Source organism: Anomalospiza imberbis, chromosome 8, assembly GCF_031753505.1.
Source record: "Anomalospiza imberbis isolate Cuckoo-Finch-1a 21T00152 chromosome 8, ASM3175350v1, whole genome shotgun sequence".
In the NCBI taxonomy this organism is placed as follows: domain Eukaryota; kingdom Metazoa; phylum Chordata; class Aves; order Passeriformes; family Viduidae; genus Anomalospiza; species Anomalospiza imberbis.
This window is the reverse complement of record NC_089688.1, coordinates 1370520-1388290: the sequence shown is the minus strand read 5'-3', so window position 1 is coordinate 1388290 and position 17771 is coordinate 1370520. Positions and strand designations below refer to the sequence as shown.

Below are 17771 nucleotides of genomic sequence, written 5' to 3'. Positions count from 1 at the left end.
CTCACTGCCGAGCCGTCCGGCGGGCCCACACCTGCGCAGCGCCCACGGGCAGCGGAGCGTCCGGGCCGCGCGCCTATCGCGATACCCGCGCCGCCTCACACCCGCCGGGGCGGCTCCCGCGCACGCGCGACTGGCGGGGGGAGGGGGCGGGGGGAGCGACGGCGCATGCGGGCCGGGGGGGGGGCGTTCCGCCATCGCCTCCCTGCTGAGGGGCCGCCCGGGCGCGTGCGCGTTCCCGCCCCGCTCACGCGGCCGCCGCCGCTCGTTTTGGCGCCAAGCGCGAGCGAGCGCGGCCCGCGGCGGGGGTGGGGCGCGCGCGCGCCCGAGCGCGTGCCCGGCCCTCGCCTCACGGCGCCCTCGCCTCACGGCCGCGCGTCCGAGCGCGCTCTGGTCTCGCTCAGCGCGTCCCTCTGCCTCGGCGCAGCTCTGGGAGGGAGGGAGGGAGGATGAGGATGAGGAAGGCTGCCCGGTGTGGGCGCATGTGGTTGTGATGGCTGCTGCCCACGTCTTCTCAGCAAACCTGCCGAGCCGGGCAGGATCCCGCCTCCCTCAGTGCGGGGCACACCGGGCCGGGCGCTGTGGTGAAGGGGCGCGCTGAGGCGTTCAGGGGCTGGTGGTGAGGGAGGTTAAAACGTGTGTTTTAATTAAACAAAGAGAACCAAAAAATCAGCGCAGGGAGGTAGGAAGGAGCCTCCGTCCGTGTGGGGCCGGGAGGTGGCGGGGCGGGCCGCTGGCTCCGCCTGCCGCCGGGAAAGCGTTCCCTTGGAGCTGTGCTGCCGGCTCGGCTAAGACCGGTCCCAGAGCGCCTGGCCCGGCGCAGCCTGCAGCTGAACCGCTGCGCACGACAATGCACATCCCAGTGTTCACGGTTGATGCATTTACAAGCCGACCGTTTTCTGGAAATCCTGCGGCAGTTTGTCTACTCGAAAATGTAAGTTTAAAAAAAAACCCAGCTGTGTTTTGGAGGACTGCAATGGCATTTGCCGTTCTGTACTTGGCCTGAGCACTCAGCACTGCATTAGACTTTGCTTTCTTTACTCGAGACTTCTGTTTTCCAGACTTGTTTGCTGTGGCACAAGAACACAGAGAAATTAGCACAGGGGTGTTCTTTTTTTTTTTTTTTTTCATCAAAACGGTGTCATACAAGACAACGTTTGAATTTTTTTGTGGGCTGTTAAAAATATTTTGTTAAGGAATAGACTGGATTTATATTGAGTTCAGAGAAATGGCTTCATTTCTTCAAGAATAATTCAGAATACAAATTCTGAAGAATTAAGAAGGATTGAGAGTGAAATCTGAAAAGTAATGCTGTAAAACAGAATCAGTACTCAGTAGAAAGGGGTTTGGTTTTGGCGTGGGTTTTCTCCCTTTTTTCCTTGAATTTTTCCTCTTTCCCTGGAAAGAAAAAGAGCAGGTATGGACCTGGATGTGAGTCTTTCGCCATTAGTGTGTTGGGTTCAGCTTTAGCCTAGTTTAAACAACCAGGTTTTTTTGCTTCAGTGTTGCATGGTAGTTTTGGTGCAGTTGACACTAGTTATCCTCCTCATCAGGGTGTTGTGACCAGTTGGTACTAATTGGTACCGATTTCTAACGAAAAGAATTGTCAAGATGGATTAGAAACTTACAGGCCTTGTATTGTTTGTGTAGTAACTCCTGATTAAAATTGTAAATATGAAAATTTATGTAGAGTAGCCAATGGCAACAGCTTGTAATGCCAATATGAATCCTTTGTAGAGGTTCCTAAGTCTGTCTAAATCTCATATAACGTTGCCTACTTAACAGGTCAGCCAAAGGTATGACTGGGAACATCTCTCTTCAGACATATTTTTGGCCCCATAAAATCTAAATACTCTCAAAATGATCTCTGCATTGACATTATGAGCTTCTAATTGTTCTTTTTATTAGTTTTACTTTATTACATCAAGATACTGTGAAGCCACCTTACTTGCATGTTGATTTTGGGATGCAGATGTTTAAATTTTTCCACAGTTCCTGGAAGTAAAGGCTTCAGTGTGACAGCTAAAGCCGAGGTCCTAATTCAGCATTTTATTCTGAGATTGAAGAAAGTGTGATGCAGCCATGCAAAACAGCTATTCTCTGCTCCCTCCAGAGTCTCAGCAGATGCTTTACAGAAAAAATCAGGAGAAATGCAAGAATGGCAAAACCAGTCCTTTCTGTGTTTCAGAGGTGCCACAGGATGGCAGTATTTCAATAAAGTTCCATGTTATTAAAAAAAAGAAAGGTTATTTTAGTAACATTTTTACTGGCCTTTGTTCTGGTCTAGGATCTTTACAGTAACTGACAGAACTCTTCCTGGGATTAAGGGAATGTAACTGTCCTGGAAAACGTTAGAATGTTGTTTAACTGTACAGAAATCAGTCTGCGAGTACAGCTCTAGTGTACTAATCAGATATTGGTTTGTAGCTGTAGTATGGGATGATTGGCTGAAAAAGGTTAGTTGTTAAAGTCATTCAAGTTAAAAGGACACGTTTTTGTCTCTCAGAGGCTGGACCTGACCAGGTCCCTTTAGTACTTTGTTTCACTTGAGTTTCAGTATTTGGAAGATTAGATTCTCAAACCTGGCCAGTCAGCAGAACCGTGGGGAAAGAGCAGTGGAACATGGGCCAAGGAGAATGTTATACAATCCCTGGGGCTTGTGTATCTCGGGATCAATGTCCACTGGCTTAAATCACAGGGGCTTAGGGAGCTCCAGCAGTTTCATTTATTTTTTTTCCAGTTTGTCTCTTCTCAGTTCCTACTGAGGGAGTGTATTGTCTCACTTAAAAGTTTTTTTCTACTCTCAGAGATTATTTTGAATTAAAACTGAATCTGTGTTTTATTATAATAGAAAATTAAATAACTGTATTTGACAGGAAGTCTGATTCTGCATTTTTTGCCCGCTCTTGACTGGATTTGTTATGTCATCCCCAGGACCTGGATGAAGATTTGCACCAAAAAATTGCAACAGAAATGAACCTTTCAGAAACAGCTTTCATCAGAAAACTGAAACCTGGAGATGACTTTACCAAAAGTTAGTGATTCTGCTTACAAGAAAACATCAGACAAATGCACAATTCATCCAGACTCACTCTGTGGATTAACTTTCAGCTGAATCAGTTTGCTGAATCTGCTCACTTGGCAGTTGTGTGGTGGTGCGAGCCAAGGGGCTCATCCACTAGTCTGGACTTAGATTCTAGGTTAAGGAGTCATGTTTTATCATCTTTGTTGTTTGATGGATTGTTCAGGGAGGAGGATTTTGTACAGTCTCTGTAATTCAAAATATTAAGTTTAGTAGTAAGTATAATTGCTTGCTCCTGTTAATAAATTGGAATTTATTTTAGGGTTAGACTAATTGCTTGGAGCAAGAACTTACAGTACTTTTCATTTTTCATATTAGCACTTTGCCAATATGTTTAACAGACTTCTTTTCAAGTCATCCATATCTAGCAGCATACAAAATGCCAGCTTCTTTATCCTTATAGTGCTTTTGGTACTAGTGGGCTACTTTGTGGCCTCAGACCCACACAGCTGCCCAGGGGGTGCACAGTTCTTTCAAAGGAATTTGGTCACTCAGCTGCACCTGAGGCTGTGTGTGCTGAGGGGCAGTGGGAGTGAGCCAGGAACATCAGAATGTCATTTATCATCTGCTTCTAGAACATGCATTGGTCTAGTGAGGGCTCCTGGACACAGCCTATGTTTCTGCAGGCCTGCATGATCAGTACGTTTAATTTAATGTTAATCAAAGTAAAAAGCAAACCAATCAACTCTGTTATTTTAGGGACATATGAATTTGTGGGCGTACTTAGTGTCCCCTCAGTGCAAGTCCAGCTGTATGTCTGGAGTGTGCAGGCAGCTGTTGTGGTCACGTTTGTCTCCACAAAGGCACGTGCATGGACTCCTTCGTTCCTGCTCCCAGGCGCAGTTTCCACTTGGAGCAGTGCATGAACAGCACGGAGCGGGCTGGGGCTGGGGCTGGGCCAGCCCTCACAGCACTTCACTGCTGGGGCCATTAGGTTCCACCACAGGGCTTTATTTGTTTTTATTAGAGGGGACTGACTTTAATGCACACATTTTCCATAGTAGCAATGACAAGTCTGGTTTGTATTAATTTTTTTTTTCTTTTTCACTTATTGTTGTGTTTGTATGATAATTATTCACTTGAAATGCATGTGCAAAAGTTACAGGAAACCAAGTATCGTACATGTGTGTTTCAATTTTTGTAAATAGCAAATTGAAATATGATTTCTAGTGAAATGAAGGGTTAGTAGACATTAGAGGATTTTACCAGACTTAACTGGTGGTTTAAGCAAAATAATTAATAACTGAGCTAACTTCAGTACAGGTTCTGTTATACCAACAAAGCCACCTATGGCCTCTAAATGGTAACCTGGCCTGCAGGTCATTACTGTGCCTCTGTAGGATTTCGTAATACACATGGACATGGGGGCTTTATCTTCTAAATAAGACCTGTTAAGGATGAAGAAAAATCTGTGCAGCATGCAAAGGTTGTTGACCTAATTCAAAAGGGATAGCTATTCTGAAAAATCAGTCAAAACGTGTACCTAGAAGTGTGTTTAGGACCAAAGCTGATTGCAACATGCATTTTGATTCACTGAAACATCATCACTCTATATATATTGAGATAAAGTGAAGATATAGACTTCTTTCACTTAATAGCACTAAATAAACTTTATTTTTTCAAGGTTCCTGCTTTGGGCTCAGATGGTTCACTCCAGCCAATGAAGTTCCTCTCTGTGGTCATGCTACTCTTGCATCAGCTGCTGTGTTGTTTCACGTACAAAGTAGGTTTGCAACCTATGTGTTACTGTAGTTTTTTAGAACATTTACCTCTAATCAACGTCTCTGTTGTTTTAAAACAAAGGCAATTAAACATTCAGAGCATCTATAGAACCCAAATGGAGTTACCCTGGATATTGCCTTTTACTACTGCTCTGTAGTTACAAGGCTGTAGTCTGATGCCTACCCTCTTATTCCAATGCCCTGGAATCTTGTGTAAGGAAAGTGCTAAATATACAAATGTCATCTGGGAGAGGTACAGTAGGATTTGATGAATAGGGAATATTGCTCTTTCTGTTAAAAGGACATTCCCATTCATTCTAGGCAAATGCAGGAATGATTCCCTGACAATTGCTGTGTTTATTAGCCTCAGCGGATTTATTGAGTTAGTTGGGCATTTTGCCCAGAATACAGTGTTGCTCTAGATATATTTGGGCTGTATAACTAACTTTTTCTGAATCTACTGAGCTACTCCCAGGACTATGATAACTCAGGTTAAAATTCTAATGTTTGAATATGTTGCAACGTTCTCTCTCTAGAAAATACAAATTCAGTTCTCACGTTTGTGACACTGAGTGGGGAATTAAAGGCCAGACAAGTGAAAGATCATATTGTCCTGGACTTGCCACTTTACACAGCCTACCCCCAGGTTAGTCCAAATTTTATTCATGATAGGCTTTCAAGTTTGTATGTCTGTGTCAGTATATGTGTCTGTCTGTAGTTGCATAGATGCATACATATATATTACAGTTTTTACAGTGCCTGTATTTTTTTTTCTTCAGGAACTTAAGGAAGTAGAAGAATTAATAAAGGTAAAAGAAGAATCCATCAGTTGTCCTAGAAAAAATATTTGTAATAGCTTTGCTTATTTTTATGTATTAAAATGGCTAAAAAATGGTGACAAGGCACTGCTCGGTGTACTCCTGAATTTGAAACACCAAACTTCAAAGCTCTCAGTAATGACTGAGTAGGTCAGGGGGTGGAATTCTCCAGAGTACTGCAGCTGAACCTGTGTCTCCCATTTCCATTGACCAAAGAGTCAATATTTATTTCAATGGCATTTTCAGCCTTTTGTGTGCATAAGAGGGCAGTCTGTGTCCTTGCCCTCCTCTAGGTCCTGGATTTCTTCCCATATTGACATATATGGGGCTTGTAACTCACCCCTATCCATTCACACACTTGATGCATTTGCTTTTCTTGCCTTTACTTGAGAGTTGCATGGAACACCTTGCATAAGCCCTCTTCTAGCAGGGAATGCGCTCTACAGAAATACTAAGGAAATAATACTTTATATTCAAGTGATGTTGGGTTTTTTTCTGTCTCTACATTTCCCCCCAGGCAGCTGTTGGTGACATGATTGTTCAAGATGTCCGTTATTCTCCTGACACGAAGAAACTCTTGGTCCGCCTCAGTGATACTTATGAGAGGTATATTACACTCTTGTAATTGTTTTAATCAAGAATGCAGACATTGAGTTGGCCTGTTTATTCCTTACATACTAGGCTCTTTTATCTAGTTTTAAATCAGGTGGAGATTAAAAACCTCTGATTTAAATTTCTGTGTAAAGGGGTTATTTTATCTTTTAATATGAGCTTATTGAAGCTGCAAAGATGAGTAAGGTCATTCTGAAGCCTGTTTTCAAGAGAAGGACGTGTTTTAATGATGGTGTATTTTTCTCATCCATCTGAGTCTAAAGATGATCCAGTAACGTGGCAGGAAGTTGGGAGTCCTTCTTCAATTCAGGGCACATTGACAGTATGCCAGGGATTCTTACTTCCATTGCACTGTAATCTGATTACACATGCATAACAGCACCATAAGTAGCTTTAGAGAGGAAATTCCAATTCAAATTGTTCCAAAGCATTTGTTAATCTCATCTGAATTTCCTTGTTAATTCAGGTATGATTTAGGTATATACTGCTGAAACATAACTTCTTTAATCAGGCCAAATTACTATTATTACAAACTTGAAGATTGGCCTAACTAATGGTTAAAGTCTGGGTTAATGGGGAAAAAGAAATATTCTCGGCTGAGTTCTTATTATTTCACTCTTTCAGACTGTTTTGTAGGGAGGTGTCAGCCAGTTGTGGACTGCTTTAGGATGCCATGAAGGCCCGAATGGCATTAGTTATTTACCTGCTCTGAAAGGAGGTGGAGCACTTGGTACATTCTGTAGTGAGGCAATAATTCTTTCAATGATGAAAATGTTGAAACAAGGTGTGATTTTTTTTTTTTTTTGGTGGCTAATATTTCAGGATGCTCTGTTTTCAGAGAGATAAATAGGAAATGAAATGCATGGCTTGATGTTTTTTCTCTGCTCATTCAGAATGCATGAGATTCAAGGTGATTTTTCTGTCCAATACCATTGTGAGGACAATGCTAGGGAACTTGTCTCCTCTAATATTTTAGAGCTGGTTTTGAATTGTAGAGAACATGATTCTATAGCTTTATTTTTTCTTTTCAGTACTTACATTCATATAAAATGAAGAATATGGGCTATTAAAATGTCATAATTATATTCAAGGTCTGTGTTGGAAAACTTGAAAGTGAGTGCACAACGCTTTTTGTCAGCTGAAAAGACAGGAAAAGTGAAAGGACTCATACTCACTGTTAAGGGAAATTCCAGTGGAAAAGGCCATGATTTTTACTCCAGATATTTTGCACCTTGGTATGGAGTTCTGGAAGACCCTGTTACAGGTATGTGTATGATAAGCAGCTCATACTTTTGTTTCAGTTCAGTTAAAAGGTTCTTATTAAAATTGTACTTTGGAGTCTCTCATAAATTACTGGTTTGTATGGATAGCAGGAGTGCTTATTAAACGAAAAACTTTTATGACTGAGGCCAACTCATTCAGAAAAAATCAAATCAGCTTCTTATTGTCATTAGGCCAGATATTCTTGTGTTTTTTTCAGGTCTTTTCCCTCAAGTATTACAATTAGATAAAAGTGAGAGACTAGTTCAGTACTGGATGAGTATTGCAGTGGAGATTTGTGTCCTCTTCTGTTGGTGTTCTTTTTTGAGGTGCTTTGGATTTTTGTTTGGGTTCTTTTCCATGCATTTCAGCTGAGATCTTCCCTAGTTTCGTGACACTGCTGCTGTTCTCAGGCCTGTGAGAGCTGAGCATGCTTAGGGCAGCAAGGCGTGTTCCTGCCTGTTCTTCTGATGTTGCACTCAGTGTGTTGATGATTGCTGCACGATGGTGTTCTTTGCTTAGGTACAATTTAATTATTAGTCAGCTGAGTATTGTAGCTAGTGATGATGCCCTCACCTAGCAAGATTTCCTTTGAAGCTAGAGGATGTGGAAGTAATACTGCTTTACCATAAACTGAAATTATAAAGCCTTAAGTTCTGTCTGCTGTGCAAACTCTTAGGGTTCTTTATCCTAAAGACACGTGGCACTTGATTTATTATATTTACATTTTGACTATGCTTATTTTGTAAAGTAGTGATTATAATTTAATTCTGTACTTTGTTTTCCATTTTTTTTAAGGATCTGCTCATGCTGTTTTAAGCAGCTACTGGTCAGAGCAACTGGGGAAGAAAGAAATGCTTGGTAAGAGAAACTGTTTTATTACAAAGCTGTCCATCTATGTAAATCTACTCAATAGAAAAGAGAAAGTTGTATTACTAATGCAATCCAAACTATAGCAATAACTCCTTATCCATTTCCTCAAGATGAATAGAATATTATGTAATATTTTGTGTGTGAGGTAATCTTTGAGAAATTGCCTTCTTTCCTATCCACCACCATGACACATCATGCCCCAGGGAGTTTGAAGTGTTCGTTTCTGGATCATAACTTTGTGCTGACAGTTTTTGATCTTGGCTTTTGGATTTTAGTTCTCATGACCTTTCATCCTAACTGAAGCTTAGGGTACCTCAGGGGATGTTTAGGTGTTTTGATTCAGTCAATGAGATATGCTTATTAGATCACATCTATGTTATTCAGCAAGAAACTTAAGAACATGGTGGAAAAAGCCAAGAGAAACTGTTACCGTATGACAGTGCTATATGAGGAGGTGTTGGGTGACTCCTTGACTCCTGTTTCTAGTGCTTTGCCAGAGAACAGAAGAACAAGAGAAGCAATGCAAAATACCCTCATCCCCCACCTGGTTCCCCAAGAGGGGACAGGCGGCAATTCTGCATACAAGCCTTTGGTCACATTTAGTTTAGAACAGAGGTTGGATACTTAATCTAATGAGGTTCTTTGTCCATAAAAGTGAACACTTTTCCAAACAAACAGCTAGCCTGAATATAAGCCTTTCTGTATTGTGTCAAATGAATCTCAGAATGGATTTTCTTCAGGATGGTAAGTCTTTAAAGGATCCACCATAAACAGGACCTTCTCCATTGTGGACTGAAGGAAAGATTTAACATTCTGTCCTGAAGATCTTGTATTTGCATTTACACCACACAATATCTTTGATAGCTTAAATAATGCTGGGCGGATGGGGGGAAATCTCAACGTATTTTCTGAAGATGAAAAACTGTCTTTGATAATGTGTTGTTATGGACTGGCTGTTTCTTAGGAGATTTTGATATTTTTAGATGTTAATGGTTAAATACCATCTACAGACACTGCTTCTTTAAGTACTCAAATAGACTGGAATTCTGTCTGTACTTACAATTGACACTTTCTACCTGTTTTGCATTTTCATGTATTTTGTATGTACTGTCCCTATTCTGCTTTGAGAAAAACTAGCTCAAGCAGCCAGGGAAATTGATACTGTAATTAGCTTCTCTAAATGTGTTTAGCACAAAAAAAGTCCTATCTGTCCACAAGATAGGTTTGTGGGGTTTTTTTTTGTTTGGTTTTTTTTTTGTTTTTTTAAATTCATATTCCATGCCATATATATCCTCAAACTTCTGTGGTAGAAGTCATACAAAACTATTTTAAATAGGACAAGATAATTTGATGTATGTTTATGAGAAAATAACGTTTCCTTACACGTGTCTGTTTGAGAGGTATCAGGTAGTACTAGGCAAATTCTACTACTAATGAGATTATTTGGAAAAGATAGCTGGCATTCAAGGACATTCCATATCAGCAAGTATTAATAAATAAGAGCATCTTTGGACTTTTTAGAAATCTCTGTGGTGTTTTCTGTAATATCCGATACTTTTTATTGCAAGAATAAAGGAAGAATTTCTTCCATAGAATGAAGGATCTGTTAGTTCCCAAATAGATTACATATAAAATATTATATAAATGTGGAACATGAAATCTAGTGTCAGATCTCTCTGGCTATTGAGGCCTTTAGGAGGAGGTCAGCTGCAGCTCTGCTGAAGCATCGGACTTAATTTCCTGTGTTTGGGTTCTCTTCCTACTTTTTTAAGACTAAATTCTCAAACAACAGCCACTTCCACCGACTACAAAGAGAATTTTCCAGTCCTTTCACAAGGTGAAATACTTCATGATCTTTTCTTGAAGCTGGGTCCATGTCCTTGAATTTAAGCTGCTTGTTCAAATCAGGGTTTTGTATCAGTCCTTGCCTTTCTTTCATTTGAGGAGTCTCTGCAATGTGTACAAATTATAATCTCTCAGATGTATAGACTTTCACAGTTGCTTGTGAATGCAGTGTATAACAACTGTCTGTGTATCCAGCCCTTCACACAGTTGTCATATTTCTAAGGTAATGTTTATAAACGTGGATAAAGAATTCCATACAACCAAACAAATTAGAGAGGACTTCCCAAATTATTGTGATGAGAAAGAGGTATCCAGGACAGTGTTTATCTCAGTTTAAGCTAGGGGAGTCTTGCTATGCCAGTTTACTTGGGACAACTGTATTTATTTGTGGGAAAATTTGTTTCTTGTTACTGCCTTTAACTTCTCTGATTCCTTCCAGTACAGAACAGGTTTATAGCATTTAAGGCTTGTTTTTTGGGGGGCAGAAATGAAACAAAAAATTACCGCCAACGTTACCCACAACAACAAAATACATAAAAAGACAGAAGAAATTTTGTTAAGGTCCAATGAATCTACCTGTATTTAAGTTTTTGCTAATTTGAATTCTGATGAAGTCAAGAGTTTTCATTGCAGTTTTCATCTTTTCCAAGTAATCCCAACACATAGATTGACAACATCAGATTTATGCACAAGAGTGACATTTCTTCAAAGGAGAGGTGTTTCCCTCCATCAATCACCAGATTTATCCACCTTTTTTTCTTAGGATAAAAAAAAGTCGTAGAGAACTTCACTTAGGTTAAGGACAAAATGCATTCCTCTATAGGATTTAGAAATTCAGACAAAATAGGTATTATTACAAGAGTGTCACTTGTTCCTGAATTGATGTCATTCTGATGACATTATGAAGAAAAACCATTAGTCCTTAAATTCATTAAGCAGGGGTCACTGAGCTCCATCTAGGCTGGTGAGAAGCTCCAGAACAGCAGGATAAAGTTTGTACAAGGCCACCAGCTGATGTGGGGATGCAGGGCTGTGATACTGTGATAGCAGCTTACTCAACCTCCCCGGCCTTGTGGCTGCTCCCAGACTTTCCTGTGTGTCAGGTTAACCACAGAGGAGCCCAGGGCACTGTGAGGTCAGCTGTTAGATGTTGTTTGTACAGTTGCACATACTTGTTTTCATAGAAAATACATATAAAATCCATGTAGAGTAGGTGGTATTCCTGGTGAATACAGGCATGGAATAGGTGTGAAACAACTTTATGATCTAAAAGGTGAGTGTGCTTCAGATGCCTGAATGCCTCCAGAGGCTGCGAAATGAAATCCTCTAGGTACTGAAATGTTCCATGCAGGCCTGTTTACTCTTGGGCATAGCATATCAGTGCTTTTGTGTAAGGGAAGGAATAGATCAAGTATTATTTTTATATAAGCTTGTCTAAAAATTTCCTTTGTGAATTTTTTTTCTTCTACTTTGGAAGTTTCTTTAAAAGTAAAATAAAATGGACCAATATCAAAACAATCTCATTAATCCTGACATGAAGGAGCTGGAGTTTGGACATCTAAAGAAGAAAAAGCCAAACCCATCCAACCTTTGAAGAGTTGAAATAATTAATCTCTTTTATTTCAATCTGCTATCATGTGGGAGTGGAAGAGCTTAGATGTGTCTCTACGTCTGGCAATAATAATTGATCAATTTTAGCTGGCCTGAGTCTTCTAAGAGTCTAAAATATTCAGTTGAAGCATTACTCCATTCATAGGTGATGTTCTGACAAGTATAAAACAGCCCATGGTTCTATAAATGGAAAAGAACAGAAAGTATCAATCTCAATCTCTAAATAGCTCCTGTTTCCACTCTTTTGGAGTGCTTGCTTTGTCTGAGAATCTAATCGGATCAAAGAAAAGCTTTCTTAGCAGCAGTGCCTGAGAAATAGTTTTAAAGCGTACAGCATATATGCCATCACAGAGCCTGTGCTCTGCTGGGATCTGAATACAATCTCTACCCAATTTATAAACTGTGGGTTTGAGAGGAAAAATGTGCCCTGTACCTTTGGACAACTTGTGGAGCAGTTGGAAGTTCATTGAATAAGGAGATTGAACATTATTGCCTCTTCATCCATTTAGAGCCTTTCACAAAAGCAACACTGCTTGAAACTCAAACCTTTTCTAAATGCCATCTGAACCAGACCATTTTCTGGTCAAGTCATGCAACTGAAATGAGACTGCTCAAATGAGTTAGAGACTCCACATGCTGGGTGAACATCATCCCACCTGTGTACAGCTCAACAGTTCAGGCACAAGCTTGGTTCTCCAAAGAATTACAAGCAGAAGGCTGTTTCTACTTCACGTTTATCCACTTGTATTAAATTATATCTTCAAGATTCTATAAATCAATGTCTGTTGCATCCTGTGTAAGAATTTGGTGTCAGTTTCTGACAGCTGAAGCAGCATCTATGTTTCTTTGTAGACTTTTCCCACTGCCTTTGTGAGTTTATTACCATTTAGCCAGGCACATTCTTTGAGTGCAGTATCAACTTTTGGTGTTCGGTGTCAGTAAAATGGTTATTCATTCTCATGCAGATAACACTTGGTGTTCTTCCTTTCTTCCCTCCAAAAACTGTATCCCATGAAGGGAGAATTCAAGACTTCTTAGATACATGGAAGAAACTTAAACTGCTACAACAAAGCAAACTACCCCTCACTTGTATTAAGTAGCAGTTTTGTCAGACTCAATAGGCAAGGTCTAGTTGGAAATACACCCTCAGCTGACCTTCATCTCTAAAGGCAATTCATCCAGGGTGTCCCTGGTGCTGCTTGCTTTCTGGAGCCAGAAGCCTCCTTTCCCCGAGTTTTTGTGGATTTCTAAATAATTTGTGATGCACACTAGTTTTTTGACTCTGGGTTCTTGTTTCTGTTTAGCTTTTCAATGTTCCTGCCGTGGAGGAGAGTTGAAGATTTCTGTGCGCAGTGACAGAAGAGTTGACATTGCGGGGCAAACTGCTGTTGTATTAAAAGGAAACCTGACTTTCTGAAAGAACTGGCACTAATCTCCCTCTCCCCTCACTAATCACTAATTTTTATGTTACTCTGATTATGTTCATTTTATCTCAGCTCTAGGCAGTGAATTACTGCTGTTCTCAAAAGTCTTTGATTACTCATTGGCCATTTTTAAAAATTGCTTGAAAGTACTCACTTCTGTTCTTCAAGATCCTCAGTATTCTTCACTTCATCTTGCCCTTTCCTATGTACACTGACCAATGAAAATGTTAGAGTACATCTGTCTTGTTTTTCTGCTCTTAAATGATTCTTCTCTTTATTTCCAAACTCCATGTTAAAATCCCTCACTGCTTCCTGGATTAAACTGTAAGCATCTGTTTGATAATCAAGCTTTTCCCATATGGATAATTTTTCATGAAATCTGAACTAATTAAAAAAAAAATTATATTTTTTCAGCTATATATGGAAATGGTGGCCATATTCATTAACTTGAATTAAAATATGAAAAATTATAAATGGTTTAGGAATGTGCCTTGTGGTTGTCTTTTATGAACAGTATTTTTCAAAGTCGAATGGTATTGCCTTTGATCATAGCACTGCTGCTTAGTCAATACTTTTATTTAAAGGTTTAGAAGAAAGATTTGACAGATTGACCTTGTGATGCACATAAAGCTAATTAGGATCTGAAAGAAAACTTTATTGGTTACAGAAATGTCAATTATTTATCAAAACCTGAAAAATTTCTCCTAAACTGAAAGTTTCTTCTATAATCTTCATGAAATGTAATGCTTCAGATTTTTTCACCATGATGTGGTCTTTCACTGGATTTGTTAGGAATGTGGAACTTTCAGTTACTGTTTTCCCTTTCAAGTCACCTCTGTCTTAAGCTTTGCTTTAGCTCTTTGCGATATTTCAGGGTGACGTGTTGTGAATTCAGAAGACACTCTAATACTATGGGAACAGTTGGGAACATGCTGTTATAAATCATCAGGAACTTAGTTGTGCCAAGTTCCCTTTTTTCCATTTATTTTGAATTTTATCAGAACTTGTTAGTTGCATCTTAAGTCCAAGTAGCTGGACAAGTGAGAGACAGTGTGAGAATCTTAATTTAAGTAGAAAGTTCTCTCTCCTGCAGCTACAAAGAACATACAAAAAAAATGTGATTTAAGTGCACTACTCAGCTCAGGGGCTAGGTGGCAAGCAAAAGGAGTCTCCAAATGCAATGCACGTTCTTGTCCTGTATTCAGTCTTGCTGAAGATGGTGGAGCTGCAGTATGATTTATAAACGTGGACTCGTGATCAGGTGCAGATCGCAGCTGTGGCGGCAGCACGGCTGCTATGGCAGCTTTGGCCCTGGCCTCCTCTCCCCACAGCTCAGATTGTTCCCTGGCTGCAGGGGACGTGCACCTTCTGGAGCAGCAGTGCTGCTGCATTTCATTCTTCCTGCTGGCTTAGGCAAAGACTGAATCTGGCCCATAATCAGAGAGGCTTGTGGAAAAAAAGCCTTCCTTAGGAGTAGAAGTGAACTAAAGAACCAGTTATTGTTCACCCATCCACATTTAACAAATAGGCAGTACAATAATTTCTTTTACTCAAGAGGACTAATAATGAACAAGGCCCATACATTTCAAAGAGACTTGTTAGCTAAATTTCCTGACCAAACTAATATCTTTGCTGCTTAAAGCATTTTTTTGATCATTTACCACTGCTTTGTCTCTATTTCTTATCAAGACAGAAAAATCACCAGAGCTCAGGTGGGAGGCTATGCAGTAATGTGTTTGTAATCAACATATTAGTTAATCAGCCATGATTTATTAATGATGAATTAATTATACCTGATTGTGCAGTTCTGCTGCCTAAATGGAGCTTTAAAGGAGTTATTTTATTAATCATCATTGTCTAATTGCAGACATTTACAGAAAGATTGCTAATGAAACATGCAACCATATGCAAAACAAGTAAGGCTGCTGAGAGTGGCAAGAAAAAGAGCACTTATTTTCTGAGGAGCAACTTTATTCTCATGAAATATTGTGTAGCTGACCTGGTGATCCTGATTATTCACTAAGACTTATTTAATGTATTGCACATTTTCAGTTAGCAGTAAAGGAAGTCAGTTGTTGTGACAAATTCTGTCTTCCAATATAAAAAAATAGGTGGTGAACTTAAAGAAATTTTATTTAGAACTTGTTTCACATCTTTTTGCAAAGGATTTGTTTAGTGTTTATGGTGCAGAGGATTTGGAGAACTGTTTTGTGCTGCTCTCCTAATTAAGACTGGTGGCATAGAGATGTGTTGAACCAAGAGCAAATTACGTGAAAGGAAATACAATTCCAAAAATTCCTGTGCACTTGAGTGTTATTTATTGTGAGAGTGTCCAACAGAAGCTTCAGGCCACTGTAAGGCTGGAGTAAATTCGTGGCTAGATCCAGCAGCCCAGACATGAACATTTAAATGCCATTTTGCTTCTTTGGCATGTTCCTCTGCAGAGGCACAGCTCATGTAGGGGTCAGGAGGAAAGCACATAGCCTTGAGAAAGGAGGCAAAACAGGAAACTAGTGAGCAACAGAAACCATACCAATTTATTGCTATGGAAATGAATGTAGAGCTAAAAGGGATGTAAAGAAAATGGGAGTAATTCAATAAGCCCTTTAACAGGTTTGCTTAGAGGAATCATAAAAATACTTTGTATTTCTTTTGCATTATTTAGATGAGAATAGACAGAAAACATAGATTAAAAGTTGTTATTAAATTTGGAAAGTTTTGCAAGAAGAGAAAATTAAAGACTTCATGAATGTGCACACAGCAAGAGGTCATAGAAAGGAGCCATGTGTTCCATAAGGGATAGGAAGGGAAATTAGCAACAGATGAGGCAGTTATTTCTGGGAAAGGAAAGATTTCTTTGTCTCAGTATTCATCAGAGTGACAGGGAAACATGCAGGGAACAGAAGGAACCTTCCCAGAAGTATAAAAAAAAAAAAAAACAAAACCTAAATTAAAATAAAGGGTGATGCTTGGTCAGGTAAAAATTAAATTAGTTCAATTAAAAACTGCAAAATCTGCCAATTAAGCACATTTTATTCTCACATCTCCTTTTTTCCCCCCAAGGAGTAAATCTGTCTTGAAATTAATTAAGGGACTAGAACAAAAACACAGAACAAGGGATTTTTCTCAATTGCTGCGTCACTGTCCTTTTATTTCCCGACATTTACTGCAAACCGTAAATAAGAATTTCCAAAGAATAGGAAAGCAGAAGAACAAAATCCAGGATATGACCAGATAGTCAATAGTGTGTATGGGTTTTTTTCCTAGGAAGTTGGTTTTAGACTTAAGACATTTAGATTTAATGTCTGAAGCAGAATACGAAAAAAATAAACATTTCTAACTCTATTTCTTCAGTGAGAAGTGTACTTTGGCTTGGGTTTTGCTTCACTGATTGGGAAAGAAGGAAATTCCTTGGGTTTTAATGCTGTGATTCATGTAAGCCCAAGGTTTATTCACATTGCAGTGTTCTGTGACTTTTTTGGTGATACACCCAAACCAGGAAACTGCTTTCCTATATGTCATTTTTGTCCTGGTAAGAGTTACAGGTAGGTAAAATACATGAGGCAAACTCAAGGAAAATTCTCCAGAACATTTGTAGGATTTTGAAGAGGCAGAGGTTTTAGGGAGCTGGCAGAGGTTTTAGGGAGCTGGACAGCTTGGATGGTGTGGGAGTCAGGCTGGGAGATGCTCGGCCTGAGAAGAGAGAATGTGGATTGTAGTAGAGCTGGAGCAGGGTGTGAGGTGCAGCAAAGCCAAGAATCTGAGTTTGAATTCAAATATATTCTTCACTGACCTTTGCTGTGTTTTGGAGCCAAACCAAAGGGGACTGACCAGAGTGCCCATCCTACCAAGGTGGGAAATTCCAGCTGGAATTCTTGAATTTTTTCTGTTTGGGAAAGCTTCCCTTCTCCATAATTAGTTCTGGCTGTAAACAAAAATAAATTAGAATCTTCACAACTGGAATAATTTCAGTTACCCTTATTCAGGAAGAAATGGCTCATTCCTGAACAATATAATTCTGTTTTAAGAACAGACTTTTGGGCTTTTTTCTGTTTACATGTAGCAGCTTTCTAAAGATGTGTCTGGTTGACTTCCATATTTAACATCACAACCTCTTTTCTTAACTGTATTTTTAAGGATTATGGGCATTTAAACTTTCCGAAACCTTTCAGCATCAGTTAATAGCAAAAACGAACAAAGTACCCTCTTAATAACCAACTGCAGGCACTTTTTAATAAAGTTACAATTTCAGCAGAAAAAAAATGTAGATTAAAAGGAAACACCTGCTCCTGTAAATTACTATGCTGCAGGTACCAACCCAGGAGACTCTGCAGATGGTTCTGTATTTGCAAACCTGACCTCACCACCCCTTCATCAATCTCTCACCGATTGATTCTCTCCAGAGCAGAACACACCATATCCCATGGTACTAGAAGACACCTTTGAATTAAATTAGTTCCAGACAGAATACCAGTTAATTGGTATTTCTGTTTCTTTTTGGAAGTTCTTAACCGAGGATTCGATTGTC

At 39.7% G+C, this 17771-nt stretch overlaps 2 protein-coding genes across 2 annotated transcripts in view; one reads left to right on the top strand and one right to left on the bottom strand.

The window, feature by feature from the left end:
- Positions 1-17771, bottom strand: part of HNRNPH3 (heterogeneous nuclear ribonucleoprotein H3) — a 32007-nt gene that overhangs the window by 5976 nt on the left and 8260 nt on the right. The window lies entirely within an intron of this gene.
- PBLD (phenazine biosynthesis like protein domain containing) lies at positions 783-13375 on the top strand. Its single transcript, XM_068196851.1, has 9 exons — positions 783-931; positions 2932-3031; positions 4704-4802; positions 5337-5446; positions 5580-5609; positions 6136-6224; positions 7322-7494; positions 8289-8351; positions 13124-13375. The coding sequence occupies exons 1-9, from the start codon at positions 848-850 to the stop codon at positions 13234-13236; spliced, it is 861 nt and encodes a 286-aa protein (XP_068052952.1). The 5' UTR covers positions 783-847; the 3' UTR covers positions 13237-13375.